At 48.1% G+C, this 15,788-nt stretch overlaps 1 protein-coding gene across 2 annotated transcripts; it reads right to left on the bottom strand.

Moving 5' to 3' along the window:
• Positions 1 to 3,216: 3,216 nt before the first annotated feature.
• LOC135241813 (potassium voltage-gated channel subfamily KQT member 1-like) lies at positions 3,217 to 14,624 on the bottom strand. 2 transcript variants are annotated; one of them, XR_010326122.1, is made up of 2 exons: positions 8,505 to 9,035; positions 3,217 to 3,915 (listed from the first exon to the last, which is right to left on the bottom strand). XR_010326122.1 is itself a non-coding variant. In XM_064312517.1 (2 exons), exons 1-2 carry the CDS (start codon positions 14,252 to 14,254, stop codon positions 3,771 to 3,773), a joined length of 552 nt encoding a protein of 183 aa, XP_064168587.1. In that variant the 5' UTR covers positions 14,255 to 14,624; the 3' UTR covers positions 3,317 to 3,770. The 2 variants fall into 2 exon arrangements, 1 of the variants encoding a protein (XP_064168587.1); XM_064312517.1 differs by lacking the exon at positions 8,505 to 9,035 and adding an exon at positions 13,848 to 14,624 and having other exon boundaries at positions 3,317 to 3,915.
• Positions 14,625 to 15,788: the final 1,164 nt, after the last annotated feature.

Here is a 15,788-nt window from a genome sequence, read left to right as displayed (position 1 = left end):
ATACACACACACAGACACACACACAATGTAGTTTGTCACAGTTTCCCACATTGCTGGCTGAACTCTCTCTCCCCGTCAAATTCAAACTGGTTTTGACAATGAATAAAACAAAGAATATGAGGTCAAAGTGCAGACTGTCAGCTTTAATTTGAGGGTATTTACATCCATACTGGGTACCCGGCGTAGGAAACACAGTCCTTGTTATATACAGTGTATACAGTATATACACAGAATCCTTACATCTGATTAAACACGAGGGTCAGGACTGAAGTGCTTGTGGATGGTGTTTCATCAGCGTAATGGCGGCAGTTCCTCTAAATCTGAATTTCTTAACTCTTAAATCTGCAGTTTCTGTGTTAGGACTGTGAGTGCAAACATTTTTAAAAAATTAATGTAGTTAAAAAAAAAAAACTAAAAACAGAAGATTTATGTGTATGAAACCAAGCTAATGCAAAGGTAAATTTGGCACTAGTTTGCTAGCCCACCGAGGTACATATACATATTTCCCCCCTCCCAAACGTATTAATATATTTTCTACATATAAGGCAGGCTTAGTAACAGGGGACACATCGGCCCGGCGACACTAAACTCTTGAGTCCGTGTCATCAGCCGTTACCGACGCGGGGAAGCCGCAGGAAATGGGAAGTGCTAATCCGCATAACGGCCGCTCTTTCTGCTCACAGAGCGCAGGCTCAGAGCCTGGTTATGGGGTGATTATGACCGGGCTACTGTGCGCCACTCCCCCCCCCAAACACCCAGCGCGGGCATTATCACCTCCCCAGAGACGTGTGCCATCACACACAGACACGTCACGATGGGGGCGTTGGGGGGGGGGGGGCGGGGGTGTCACCAGGATTCTGGGGGGGCTTACAGTGAGTAAACTCGCACCAGCTGGCGGCTGGGACTTCCTTTCCGGTGCTTCCTGCGGGAACACACCTGTCTGCGACCGTTTTAGGCACGGCGGGTCGGTGCCACACACACCTTCTCCCGCATACACACACTCTGAACACAGAGGAAACCCTGCGTTACGGTGTCATCTGACCTCTCCGGGACTACTGTACTTCGGTCGCCCTCTAGTGGTACAAAGACACATTACACTTGTGCATTTGTAATCCGTAGTGAAATGCTTGCAGAATCCTGTATGAAGCTCCTGATAAGAATGTTCATAAAAGGGCTCTTGTCTCTCACCTGCCTGTTCCCAGCATATATTACCCTCTGTGCCAATCATAAGAGTCTCTGATTTGGCCATTTAAGCCAACCCCCCCAACCCCAGAACCATGTGCAGTGTACCTACAGTACTGAGTACAACGGCATTCCCCCAAACACAGCTCTTCATTTAAGCATGACTGAACACCGAACAGAAAAATAAAACAAAAATTTCTTAAATATTAATTTTATTTTATTTACAGCAGGTTTGGATGTCATCTCTTTTTCTCCTTAAAGTCACAGATACGGGTTATTCTTTCAGCTCTGACATGGGACACACAGGCAGCTGATTGATTTCTCTCTTACTTATTTCTGCTCATTTCTCTTTAATGGAGATGCCGTCAAGCAATCAGCGATACAGAACAGCATTCAGAGTCAATAAGACTACTTGGTTGCTCAGTGGGGCTCATAAAAAGGAATTGTACATCTAATTAAGGCCAATTGAGACAGAGGCTTCAAATTTGTCTGAATAAATCGACAAAGTCAAAGGCAAATTTTATTTTAATGCCTTTATATTAGCAACAGTCCTGGACAAAATATGAGTCCACAACTGCAGATAAAGAGCATTTTCAACACTTTCACTATTAACCAACATGTACAATTACGTGACAGAAGTTTTTTTGGGGGGAATATTAGGGAAAACACACAGTCCAGTTAAAACAGTGCGGAATCTGCAGGAATCCTGCTTTGAAACAAACAAGAAAGCATCCTGCCTCGGACCATCTGAGAAGGGCAGCTTAATCTGCGGAAGTCTTCGCTGGTCTGTGACATTTAAGCCAAGCTCTTTTCTACTGTCTCTCGAGTCATTCACCGACTAACTCCATTGTTTAAATTGACACTAGGCGCTCAATTTAGTGAAAGTGCATTTACATTTTACAGCAGACAGGGTGCTAAAGGGCTAAAGTATTCCACATAGTCTGAGCCAAGTGAAACGCACAGCAGTGTTCAGTACACGCCATGGGGCGCCCTGTCCCATGTACGGGGGGGTGGGGTGTGTCCTTTCCAAGAGGGGGGGACCCCCAATGATGCCCCCCCGGAGACCCTGAACAGGGGGAGCAGTGCATGATTCGCGTGTTCGATACTCAATGATGGAGTCCCCCCCCCACCCCCCCCCCCCCTCGGGACACAAAAGGGGACACCTGTCACAAGCGGGGGGCTAATCCCAATAGCGCCCCAAAACTGCCGCTGCGCGAGGGGCCGGATAATCCCAGCACCCCCCACACACCCCCGGACCCCCCCCGGACCCCCCCCCACGGCTGGCCGCTGTCTAAGAGATTAACTTGTGATTCTGGAGTCTCCCTGTGAGGAGGGGGGGGGGACACAGGGTTTAATCCCCCCCCCGGACCGTTCCTACACCCTGACCTGACACCCGCTGCACGCCCCCTAATCTCTCTCTCTCTCATCCCCCCTCCCTCTCTCTCTTCCCTTCTTTTCCCAGCCCCTCTTCCCTCCCTCCCTCTCCTCTGTCTCTCTCTCTCTCCTTTTACCCACCTCTCTCTTCCCCCTCCTCTCTCTCTCTTTCCCTCCTTTTCCCAGCTCTCTCTCTCTCTCTGCCCCCCCCTCCTCCTCCCTCCTCCCTCCCTCCCTCCTCTCTCCCTCTCTCTCTCTCTTGTCTGTACTCCCTGGACTGTTTCCTACACAAACTGATGAAAGATGAGAGATCTCTAATCTGGGCATGTGGCTCTTATCGGGGCTGTAATCGTTCAGGTTATCCCACTCCGGGCAGCGTGTAGTTTGGGCTGGGGACCGACCCTGTCCCGTCTGGATTAGAGGGGAGGGGTTGGGGGGGGGGGGTCCTGGCTGTGAATAGCCGATCCTCAGCCTGTATTCAGCTGTAATTACAGGGCAAACCCACAGCCTCTCATCTCCTCCCGCCCTTTGACCAGCCACCGGAGTATAGGCCCGCGCGTTTGATCTCAGCAAAGAGGAGTCTGGGATGTCTGACTTCAGTAGCCCCGAGGTAGACCCCCCCCCCCCACCCCATACACACACCCCACAAAGCCCCTTAATTGTTTTTGAAAACTCACCAGTCCTGGAAGCCTGTTTTCTTTTTCGTTTAAAAAAAAAAAATTTTTTTACAACATTTGAAGTGGATCAATCAAGCTTCGATTTCAACACACAAACGTATGACAAAAGTGCTACGAATTTATCAGACTGCCTGCACTGAAAAATTAAAAGTTTATGTCTAGTGGTTTTCTATACAGGGACAAGCGAGGGGCGCAGTGAACAGTGGATAACTGGTGCCCTCTGCTGTCCTGAAATGGTATTACATGGCATGTCGCTGGGTCTAGAAAGACATCATGTATATCAGTGTGGACAGATAACTGGTTCTATTAAATTAGAAATGATAAAGTCAACATTCATGATTCATATAATAAATATACACACACAGAGACACGGTTTCTGAATGCAGATATGTTCAACATGAAAACCAGGGACCTGAGAAATTTAAAACACTCGTAAATCTTGTGAGGTATTTTAGCGCCCCCTGGTGGTTCTGAATAATATGAAGGAGAAACCCCGCAAAAAATGCAACCGAATGAAATTTTGTCGGTTTGTAAAACTCAAATTAAATGAAAAGGCAGAGAACATATAAAAACACGTCTTTGAAAACTTACCACCCAAAAGAGAGTCTTTTGCGCCAGGCTCTGGTACTGGTCAATGGTGGACAGAACGCTGAGGATGAGGCAGGCCAAGACGATGAGGAACCTACGGGACAGACAGACACATTCAACACACCGCGTCGACACACCTGAGCGGGTGCTGCACGGGAAATATACAGAGTGTGCAGAAATACACACATTACCATTAGGTAATATACATTATTATATACATACTACTACCACTACTATCACTACTACTTACTACTGCTACTGCTACTAGTACTACTACTTTTGTACACATGTAGTTTTCATAATAACATAATAACATCAACATAAGCAACAACAGTACATATAGAATTAACAAGGTAAAAAAAAAAACATTAGCATAAACAAACAAAAGGGTGACAATATGAGAATGTATTAAACACAACAGTCTGTACAGTGGTTATTGCATGCGAATGATTGCATGCGAATGAGGTTATGATTTTGGTTTAATTTATTTGTGCTTCGGATAGAGTGAGAGTGTTTGTATGCCTTTGTGTGTACGTGCATATAATCTTTTTATTATTATTATTATTATTATTATTATTAATATTATTATTATCATTATTATGGGACGTCAGGATTTATAAAGGTTTTCGTAAGCAGGGCTTGAGTACTGAATTCAAAGCAGCGGGTGTGTCTGCCTCTCTGATTGGCCAGAGGAGGGGCGCGGCTATCAGCGAGTGCCAGTGGAGCTGAAAGCGTCGCCTCCTTAGGAGAGCAGAAAAGCTCTACATTAGGAGGATTCATCAGCTGTCAATCAGCCACAGAGGGTGGAGCCTGCGCGTAAGGCTTTCTCAGATCAGCTGGGCAGGACGGAGCCAAGCTTTGGTAGGGCTGCTATAACATGGGTGCTATAACAGTTTTTATCACACATTCTCTTTCTCTATATCACAAAACACATCGCAGAAGAAAAACAGGAAGAATTGTGTTCCGCATATTGGTGAAAATATATTCACCAGTACAAGTTTCTTTAAAAAAAACAACTGTGAACTTGTTCCTTGTCTGTGAGTCTGCAGGAAGTTTAAGGCTGTCTAAAGAGTCATTCAGGCCATCAGTTGACCCAGATCTGGAGTGGTTTAGTGCAACCTGAACCACTATTCCACTGGATATCACTTCTGAAAGGTCAAAGGTCACCTCTGAAAAAACAGGATGAGATGCACAACATAGTAAACTATATATCTACAGGCTGCAATGACATTCACTAACACTAACACTAACCCCCCCCCCCAAGTACCGCGACAATATCATAGAACAAACAGAATTAAGGGAACTTCTGATAAGGCGGAGAACCGGAGAGGACACCGGGACCATGGTTGCGCAAAGTGGAATTTCTGACAGGAGGATTGACGGCTGACAGGACCAATAGCACTCCAGTATAAAATGGTGATGTCATCAGCTGGTACAGCAGCTGGCACTGGAAGGGCAGGGGCTGTTGTCTGATGCCCCCGTGGCTAAGGTAAATTCCACGCTCACGTCAGCAGGTGTTTTATCTCACGGGGAATTGCTAACGTACGGAACAGCGAGAGCAGGTCACATGGTACAGGCAGACAGAGGCCCCCAGGGGAACGTGAGCAGGAGTTTAACCCTTTAAGCTGTGAGGTCACAAACAAGTGATCAGAATGTTCTGAACTGGACATTCTAATGCTGACGTCACAATCACTGAATCGCCGCTGGTAACTGAAAGCGGTGGAGCTCTAGAACCCTGACTGAATAATAAATAAAAAAAACATTCCAAAAGAACGCTCTCTTCACAGGGGTAAAGGACAGGGCCTGGCAGAGAGCTGTGTGTGTTCTGCTCATCATGTGGAAACCCCCTGAGATGTTTGAGGGCCCTGGCGGGGCGGGGTCTGCGGGCTCTGTGAGCGGGACGAGAGGGCCCTGGCGGCGGAGGGCGTCCCGGCACCAGCGGGGTCGGGCCGATGACCCGCGGGTGCGAGGCGCAGATAGCGGGCGACGGTCTGGTCCCTCTCGCCCGCACGCAGCTGCATTCTCCGCATGGCGGGCCATGTAGGAGCACGGCGAGGCGCGACCACCCCCCAAACCCCCACCCCCCCACCCCCCACATTACGCCCGCCCCTCTCATCATTACACCCCCTCCTGCACCAGGAGACGGGAAATGAACTTTGACCCCAGTCAAACTCCCAACCCAGCACAGCCCACGGCAGCCCTGGTGGGCGTTGCCATGATGAAAGCAGCGTAAGCCCACCCCATTGGCCTAGCCCATCATGGAGGGCGTGGCTGGGATAGGATTCCAGTTCATTTGGAACTGTCCCATAATGCCGAAGAGCCTATTCCATAATTTTGAGCACGGGTGACCCCCAGCTGATGGGTGGCGCTCCTTCCTCCGGCCGACTTTAGCCCCTCCCCCTCCCCCAAGGTCACTCACGCTCCACTCTAACAGTGAGCCCCTCCATTACCAGATAACACCGCTCTCTCTCCCAGATAGAGCAGACTGCCACTCTACCACCTTACACCTCCCCCCAAAGAGAGCGCACACACTCACACACACACACACACACACATGTATACACACATGTACAGAGACAGACACACATATACATACACACACACACACACGCTCATACACACACTCTCCAGCACAAATAACCGCCCTGTAACTCCTGGTTTCGTTCTGCACGCTGGCGTCCCTCGTTTCCCCGCTGAAGGTGAAAAGCGGACGTGGGAGATCTCCGTTATCGCAGAGCGGTATGCTTTGTGTAAATTTAGACCTGATAAGAGCCACACAAAAAAAACCCCTCTGAAATAAACATCTACACGAGCCCCGGCGGCAGCTGCAGCCACCCAGCCCAGGAGCACGGAGGAGGGTCACAGATCCGGCTAGCGGTCACAGATTCGGCTAGCGGTCACACCGGCGTCCGTCTCACGCAGACGCTCGTGTGGCACAGCGGTTAGCACTGTCGCCTCACAGCAAGAAGGTCGCGGGTTCGAATCTCGGCTTGGGGCCTTTCTGTGCGGAGTTTGCACGTTCTCCCCGTGTTCGCGTGGGTTTACTCCGGGTACTCCGGTTTCCTCCCACACTCAAAGACATGCATGTTAGGTGCGCTCCTGCACGTGCCCTTGACCAAGGCACTAAGGATGGGTCAAATGCAGAGGACAAATTACCCCACAGGGTTCAATAAAAGTATGTCTTCTTCTTCTTCTTCTTCACACGAGCGTCTGTCCCACGTAACGCACACACCCTACGTCCGTCACGCTCTCTCCACACGAGCGCTCAAAGGCTGAGCCCATTGTCCAGGACCCCGGCCCTATCAGAGCCCCCATCACAAAGGAAAACACGGTCCAAGGCGCTACATTACTCTCTAATCAGCGCGTCGAGTTTTCCTTCAACCTTGCTTTCAGACAGAAGCCTTATTCTTTTATTTACACGGCAACAATAAAAACTGGGCAAATTTACAGCAGGCAGGCCGACTTCACTGAGCGCTAAGGAAGTTTGCTGAAGACGGCGGAGACGTCTGAAAAGGGGGCAGATGAAGACGTGACGAGACAAAACAGAGGTCAGAGAGAGGAGCCAGACTTCCATCACTAGGGAAACTCAGGGGGAAATGGTGAATGACTGCATGGCACCACCCCCTGTTGGCATATAAAACCATATCACCTTTCTCCACCTTCCCTTCCACATGTTAATTATAATGGCAGAGGGTTGCCTTTCACTGGGGAGTTTTGGCCTGGCCATTCCGCTTCTTATGAATCCCTACACGGGATGCTGGTGATTTACGAATCCAGACCTTTTTCTTGGTTTTGGACTTATTGGAAGTGGCTCTGGATCAGAGTGCCTAAAGAATCTGGGCCCCAATATTAAAGAGTAGGCCTATTTCTAATTTTGGCGCTGATGTTTAAATGTTTTAGAGTATATCACACTCCGCATTACGGGCAGCCTGCTCGTAGGAAGGAGCGCAGTAACGGAAGGAAACGCCACAGCTGTCCGTAGCGTCCCAGGCTGAAAGGTAGTCTGACTCTCCAAACTGACGGTTAACAAAGCTTTTATTTGAACAATCTGAATTTGTCGTAGCTCCATAAACACACCGTAAGAGCTAGAAGGTGAAAACAAACAAAACCATTACCATCTGCTACAAGTTCTTACGTAATGTCAAACACAGCAAACTGTTTTATAATAATAATAAAAAATAAAAAAAACATTTGATCTCAATAGCCAAAACCATGTGTAAACCTTACACTGATGATGAATCACCGTTTACACTTCGCTCACGAATTCCAACTGTTTTTGTCAGAACAAAATGACAATCTCTGATCGGATTGATGTCGTAGGCCTATATAACTCATGAAACCCCCTTTAAATAAACCGCAGTTAGCAACAGAAACTATATCATTATAAATGATAGCCTACACGTAACGCACGTACGCAAGTTAGTTTTTACACATGCATAACATTGTTTACTGCAATACGCACTTTAACAGTGCAGCATTTAACACACCCGCGGGGCTAGGAAACTTAAACTAAGCAATGGAATGTTAATCACTTGTGAAAAACGCGCACATCGGCGATGCAATAAACCAATACAGCGACCTTGTCAGGTAACAAACACTCGCTTACAAATCTACCAAAACTATACATTAAAGCTGCGATGTCACGCAGTATTAATCACAATACGTAATTTAAAAATGACAAACCTTGTGCCCATATCAGCTAGGAACTAAACAACTAAACAACATTTTGCGTTGCTTGGAAAGTTTTTCCACCGTGTTTTTGGCTAACTTGTCTCAACTTCCTTTTTTTCATCTACGCCGTTTACTGGGATGTTAATTTCAAATTAAAAGCCCACTAATGCAATTACAATAAAGTCACTAATACGAAAACATCCTCACGATGAAACAAACAGAAAACAACTAAACATGAAAGTACTGCGTTGTTGATTATATTAGCCCAAAAACTAGGGGTCAGTTACAATGTGATACAGTCACCCGCCAGCTGCGGCCTCTTTACACACTAAGGCTACGTTTACACCACCTGGTAAAAGTGACCCAATTCAGATTTTTGGCTGGTGCGGTCACCAGCAGGGGCAGCCCTACAAACGCAAATGTCTGTGACTGAGTGACTGAGTGAGTGATGAAGTTACACCACTGGTCGGCCGGATGAAGTGTGTTAGGTCCAGCCATATACTAGGTTTTGACCTGGTCTTGTGTGCTCACATGCGGCACATATCAAATGTGTATTATGAACATGTAAACAGGAAAAAAAGCACATGAAATCGGATATTTTCAGATGTGTTTTGGGCCACATTCATATGTAGAAATAAATCTGTCAATCCGACTGTCATTTAAACGCACAGATCGGAATTTCCCGGTCATCGCTATTCCGGCGTCATTCAAAATACAATATTCTCATACTTATTTTGCATTTGACTGACGTGGTGTAACATAATTATATGCACAACCGCTCTCCGCTTTAAGGTTAAATGTTTAAAGACATTAAAGACGTTTAAAGAGGACGAAGGCTCAGGTGACAAATACTGATGTTACGTGCTTTTTAAGTCTGTGGGGCGAAGAAACAGTCATTTTGAGGAGCAAATCGAGTGCTTATTTCTCTTATTTTTTAGGATAATTCAGCAGTAGCGTATTTTGGAGAAGACAATGAGACAACCAACAATGTGGTCTGCCCTCTACCAGCCAGACACAAAACTGCAACGAGGCTCAACTGATGACTTCGCTCTCCAGAAAACACACGCACACACACAATTTAAAAAACAATAAACACTCCAGAAGAGAAAGGAGATTGTTTGTGAACAGGGGACGACAGGTAGAACACCTGGCTGCCGCCCGGAGCAGCCAGGAGAGAGAGAGAGAGAGAGAGAGAGGGAGGGAGACAGAGGGAGAAAGACAGAGAGAGAGAGAGAGAGAAAGAGAGAGAGAGAGTGAGCGAGCGAGACACAAACACAGCTGCGTTGACAGGCAGCTTTTCCTTTCCTGCTCGCTTCAAGCATGAGGCTCATGCACCAGGAACAAGGTTCACGTTTATACTCCAGCATTCAGAGTTCACAGTGTTTTTAAAACAATATGACAGTTGAAATATGCATCTGAAATAATCTTAAACACTTACACACTAGTAAATTAAAAAAAAAACTTGCATGTTAGTAACAAAAATAAAAAACAACACACATAACTAACCCAACACATACAAACATATGAAAGAATTTCAAAAGGCTGAAATATTTAATATGAGTACTGGCGAAAACTGATGACGGCCGTCTACAGAAATGGGACAGTCCTTTATTAAAGAGTTACTGGATTTAAAACAGAGCATTAAGACCCAGATCTGCTGTTTATTGGATGCAGTCATCCCACGCAAGTGATGCAGGAAGGGATCTTTTGTTCCCTTTCATCTTTGTCTGATTGGTGAAATAAAACAGGAAGTTGGTGAGCGTGAAAGGTCATTGGTGGAACAGGGATACTGTGGAATATTAGCAGAACCTGACAGATTTTGAGAGAAGTCTGTTTTGGGTGTCAGAGAGCTGGTGTGTGCCTCATATCAGTTAACTCCCTGTCGAGGCATCTCCATATAGGGGCAAATACTGGTAGAAGCACTGAACCACACACACACACACACACAGACGCACACCACACACACACACACACACACACACACACACACACACACACACACACACACACACACACAGACAGGCACGCTCACACACACGCACACATGCACACACACTCACACGCACACACACAGAGACACACACACTCATACGCACACACAAACACACAGACACACACACACACATGCACACACACACACACACCGACAGGCACACTCACACACACACACACACACACACACACTCACACGTACAGGCACACACGTACACACACACTCACACACACATATTCACACACTTTCACACACATACACACATACACACACACTCACACCACACACACTCACACGCACATTCACACACACACACACACACACATCACACACACACACACACACACTCACACTCACACGCACAGACACACACGTACACACACGCACACACACACACACACACATTCACACACGTACACACACACACACACGCACAGACACACACTCACACACATTCACACACGTACACACACGCACGTACACACACACACACACACACTCACACGCACAGACACACACGTACACACACACACACACACACGCTCGTGCGCACACACACACATATTCACACACTTTCACACACACACATTCACACATACACACACGCACGCACACACACACGCGCACACACACAGCGGACGCAGCGCTGGAAGCGGCAGTGATAAGGCTGTTTGTATGCCTCTGAATGCGTGGGCCGGGAGCTCTGGAGCTCTGATAAGAGGCTGGCATTTTGGCAGGCCCTCCCTGTGGCTCTGCTCCCTCTCCCCCTCACCAAGGCCACAGTGTGCACAGCTCCTCCTCCCTGCCTCTACTCCTCCCAAACTCCTCTCCTCCTCACCAAGGCCACAGTGTGCACAGCTCCTCCTCCCTGCCTCTACTCCTCCCAAACTCCTCTCCTCCTCACCAAGGCCACAGTGTGCACAGCTCCTCCTCCTGCCTCTCCTCCCAACTCCTCCTCCTCCCAGCCAGTGTGCACGCTCTCCTCCTGCCTACCTCCCAAACTCCTCTCCTCCTCACCAAGGCCACAGTGTGCACAGCTCCTCCTCCCTGCCTCTACTCCTCCCAAACTCCTCTCCTCCTCACCAAGGCCACAGTGTGCACAGCTCCTCCTCCCTGCCTCTACTCCTCCCAAACTCCTCTCCTCCTCACCAAGGCCACAGTGTGCACAGCTCCTCCTCCCTGCCTCTACTCCTCCCAAACTCCTCTCCTCCTCACCAAGGCCACAGTGTGCACAGCTCCTCCTCCCTGCCTCTACTCCTCCCAAACTCCTCTCCTCCTCACCAAGGCCACAGTGTGCACAGCTCCTCCTCCCTGCGTCTACTCCTCCCAAACTCCTCTCCTCTTCACCAAGGCCACAGTGTGCCCAGTTCCTCCTCCCTGCCTCTACTCCTCCCAAACTCCTCTCCTCCTCACCAAGGCCACAGTGTGCACAGCTCCTCCTCCCTGCCTCTACTCCTCCCAAACTCCTCTCCTCTTCTCTGCTGCTACCGATCCCAAACTTCTCTCCTCCTCCCTGCCTCTACGCCTCCCAAACTCCTCTCCTTCTGTCCTTCAGTAACCACCCCCACCTCCTCTCTATCCATCAGTAACCACCCCACCTATCCCCATCTCCTCTCTCTTCTTGAGGAACCACCCCCCCCCACCTCTTCTCTCTCCTTCAGTAACTGCCCCACCTCCTCTCTTTCCTTCAGTATCTGCCCCACCTCCTCTCTCTCCTTCAGTAACTGCCCCACCTATCCCCATCTCCTCTCTCTCCTTGAGTAACCCCCCCACATCCTCTCTCTCCATCAGTAACTGTCCCACCTCCCTTCCACCTCCTCTCTCTCCTTCACAGTAACTGCCCCCACCTCCTCTCTCTCCTACAGTAACTGCCCTACCTCCTCTCTGTCCTTCAGTAACTGCCCCACCTCCTCTCTCTCCTTCAGTAACTGCCCCACCTCCTCTCTGTCCTTCAGTAACTGCCCCACCTCCTCTCACTCCTTCAGTAATTTCCCCACCTCCTCTCCCTCCTTCAGTAACCCTGGCAACCCTAGCACAGTTTGACACGGGCACATCGTTTCCCGTTGCTGCAGAGGAGGCCCTAGAAGCAGAGACTCTAGGGACGCTCAAGACCAGCTTTGGCAGTGTTGGACACCCTTCTAGACCAGGCCCTGCAGTGCTGCAATCAGCTGGTTTTGCTTTAACCTTAAAAACCAGCAACCAATTCAGACCTGGTGAGATAATGGTAATCCACTGCTACCAGTGCAGTGTAACTACTAATACCAGCAGATCCCGTGGCTCTTCGGGACCATAGCCAAAAACCCATGTTCTAGACAGTAGGCAAAATGGTGAGGCTAGATGTACAGAAGGGCCAGATCTTGTTGTCAAGCTTCACATGCACGCGAAATGGCAACGCAGAAAAACATTAACCTCACATGGGTGGTGAGGGGTGTGAAATCAGTTAGCATGGACCGCAAAGAAGTTTACCCCCCAAACTTCCGCCAATTTAACCAGATTCATATCCTACATATTTTTAAATGTGCAGTGTCTATCTACATGACCCGTAACCGTAAGAACTACACGGAAATGCCTGGATAAATGTGCTGCTGATGACCAACCGCCACAGTGGTTCCGCGGGCACACTACGGAAGTATCCCTGCAGGAATCCTCTTCAGAATAACGGAACCCCTTCCCCTTAAAAACAAGGTACAAGAAAGTATCCACGATCCTCCATGTCACAAGTTCTACGAAGTCTCTGAACCCAAGCAACGAGGACACGTTCTCTCTAGGTCAAACACCTGCTCAAAGAATCAAAGGGAAACCAACCTTGACCGTGATACCGAGGATACAAACTCAGCCGCGCGGTTTGATTCTGAACTGCGCGCGAGTGAGCATGCCGCTATAATAATTGCTTTACATTATTTACTTTTTGTAGACGATCGCATCCAGAGCAATTTATTCAAACTAATACAGCTACTGTCTGTTATGCAGTAATATATATATTTTTTAAAAACATCAAATCCATTTTTAAAGCGAGATATTTTATGAAAGGAATTTATGCGAAATATGCCGATTTTACTCAAGGGTACCACAGCAGGGGGCTTAACAGGGTATCAAACACGCAACCGTTGCGATATGGACTCATTACAGTAACGACTACACTTACTATATTACATTCAGTAACGACTGTGATGATTGTGTTTCTTGACTCACAAGCCGAGAATGTAATAAGGAGGCAAACCGTTACACAAAACCGGTGACAAAACGCCCTTGAAAAGTGCACTTTAAAAGCACATTCAATGAGATCAGTGTTAGTATCCTGACGGTGTCAGGTGACAGCTCTCCAAACTTTTTTCCTTGATAAGAATATAGAGAGGACTCACACTGCGAAGTGATACACGAAGCATTTCCACCCCGTTGGTCTTTCCAGAAAGTTGTACACTCGCCCTTGAATGTAGGCTCGGGTGATCACGGGGCGCGTGGCGCTATACACGGACATCCGCGGGTTGAAGTTAACCCCGGGAATGTGGTCGACCGGGCGCGTGACGGCTGTGTCCACGGTGATCACCTCGAAGCGGCTGTTGGCGTCCAGCGGAGCTCGGTTCCGCAGCGACGGCGCTCTGCCGCCGTTGCCATCGCTGACGGGCTTTCCAGAGTTAAACGGCTCGTGTTGCGCGTTGGGCGCAGTCACGGTCATCTCCAAACCGGACTCTTTGCTGCCAAGTGTTGCGTTGACCGAGGACTCCCGCATACTCCAGAGATTCGACTTGTTCGGAGCCGAAGAGGACATCCCGCTGGCAGGCAGGGCAACAGTTTATTCCGGAAGGGAGGGTAGAGAGAGAGAAAGTTCCAAGGCGCACTCAGTGTATACACCGCACTATCTATAACCAAACATGCACAAAGAGACGAATTCGCTATTTCTAAAATAATTAATAGCCTTGGCTAGCATGTACATTAAAGGCTATAACCGTTAAGCAGACCAAGACCTTTCAACAAAATACAGATGTTTTTTTCTAAGTACTGTAAAATGCAATGCCACTGTCCACATCCAATTGGGACCTATACAGGAAACATTGGATAAAAAATAACGGTTACAACCGAGTAACGGTTACAAAAAACCTGCTGCATGTCCCCTACCTACAGTGGCAACATTGCAAGGCTTCTCGGAAACAACCCCCAGTTGAGTGACGTTTTATTTGAGAACAAGGGCGGTAGGCAGTGCCATCTGCGCAACTGCAATTACAGTTAGCCCGGCACGCGGTAAATAAATAGGCTCGAGCGAGACGCGTTTAATTTACAGCGACTAGTTTTCTGTGAATGTACAGAGTAAATTATTTATTTTCAAAACATATGCAGCGTTTGTGGTTTTGTGTACACTCTCGGCATCTTTTGCGAAATCAAGGACTGCTCATGATAAACAGATAATTATTAGACTTAATTAATCATAGGCCTGGGTATTTCTTCGCGCAAACTGCTAAAGCCACTGTATCCTGTAGTCACTATACAGCTTAGTGGGCCTATGAAATTGCGCGCTCGCGAGACCCTGGGTCGTCTTCTGGTCGCAGGTCAGTTTCAGTTACATTAGCGCGCGGTTTCTCACTAAAGGTGACCTTGAATTCTTGCTGGTTCATCCTTGAACGTACGGAGAGGGCCAGAATAACCAAGAAAAGAGTATTAATTCCAGTCATGTGGCGTCGGAGTGGTGACAGGTACTGTTGTCAGGTTGATATTGCGATACTGGTGTCGGAGATGCCAGCGCAGATTACCCGATTCCTGCCCGAATAAGCACTTATTCGGCGGTTTCCTCCCTGCCTGAAAACAGTTCCTCTGCGTTTACGGCTCTTATCCTGGCGACAGTTTAATTACATTTACGCAGCACCTTTAATGGATCTCAAAGGACATCATATGAATCCTAAGCAATGCTTTGCAGCTTTCATGTAACCTCAAGACGCGTCATACTGAACTGGGGGTGGGCACACTCAAACGCAGAGTCATTTTGTACCTGCAGGTTTTCTGTTTAAGGGGTGGGAGGGCGACTGGGGTCCCCTGAAGTTAGGACCCCGCACCCAGTCTACTCTCCTGTGCATTTCTCTTCATGCCCACTAGTGCGTTTACTGCACTTCCTTTTTGCGGTTTTTTTTCTTTTGGCGCCTTTAAACACCTGCCTCTCTTGTCAGCGATATGAAGGTGTTTTTTTTTTTTTTTTTTGCTTAGACAATACCAGGCGCCCGCCGGCTAATGGTTGTTGTGAGAGATACGCATCTAATTCTATTGTTCCAGGTTTCCCCCGAACTCTGTTAACAAATGAAATTAATCACCGGCTT

This window comes from Anguilla rostrata, chromosome 16 (genome assembly GCF_018555375.3).
Source record: "Anguilla rostrata isolate EN2019 chromosome 16, ASM1855537v3, whole genome shotgun sequence".
Taxonomy (NCBI): Eukaryota; Metazoa; Chordata; class Actinopteri; order Anguilliformes; family Anguillidae; genus Anguilla; species Anguilla rostrata.
Note: the sequence above shows the minus strand (reverse complement) of the source record. Positions and strands in the feature narration are given on the sequence as shown.

Excerpts from the sequence above, each read along its gene's own strand:
- LOC135241813 (XM_064312517.1), bottom strand. The coding sequence starts at position 14,254 with ATGTCCTCTTCGGCTCCGAACAAGTCGAATCTCTGGAGTATGCGGGAG. Across the intron at positions 3,916-13,847 it reads TTCGTGTATCACTTCGCAGT|GTTCCTCATCGTCTTGGCCT; the intron begins GTGAGTCCTCTC and ends TCTGTCCCGTAG.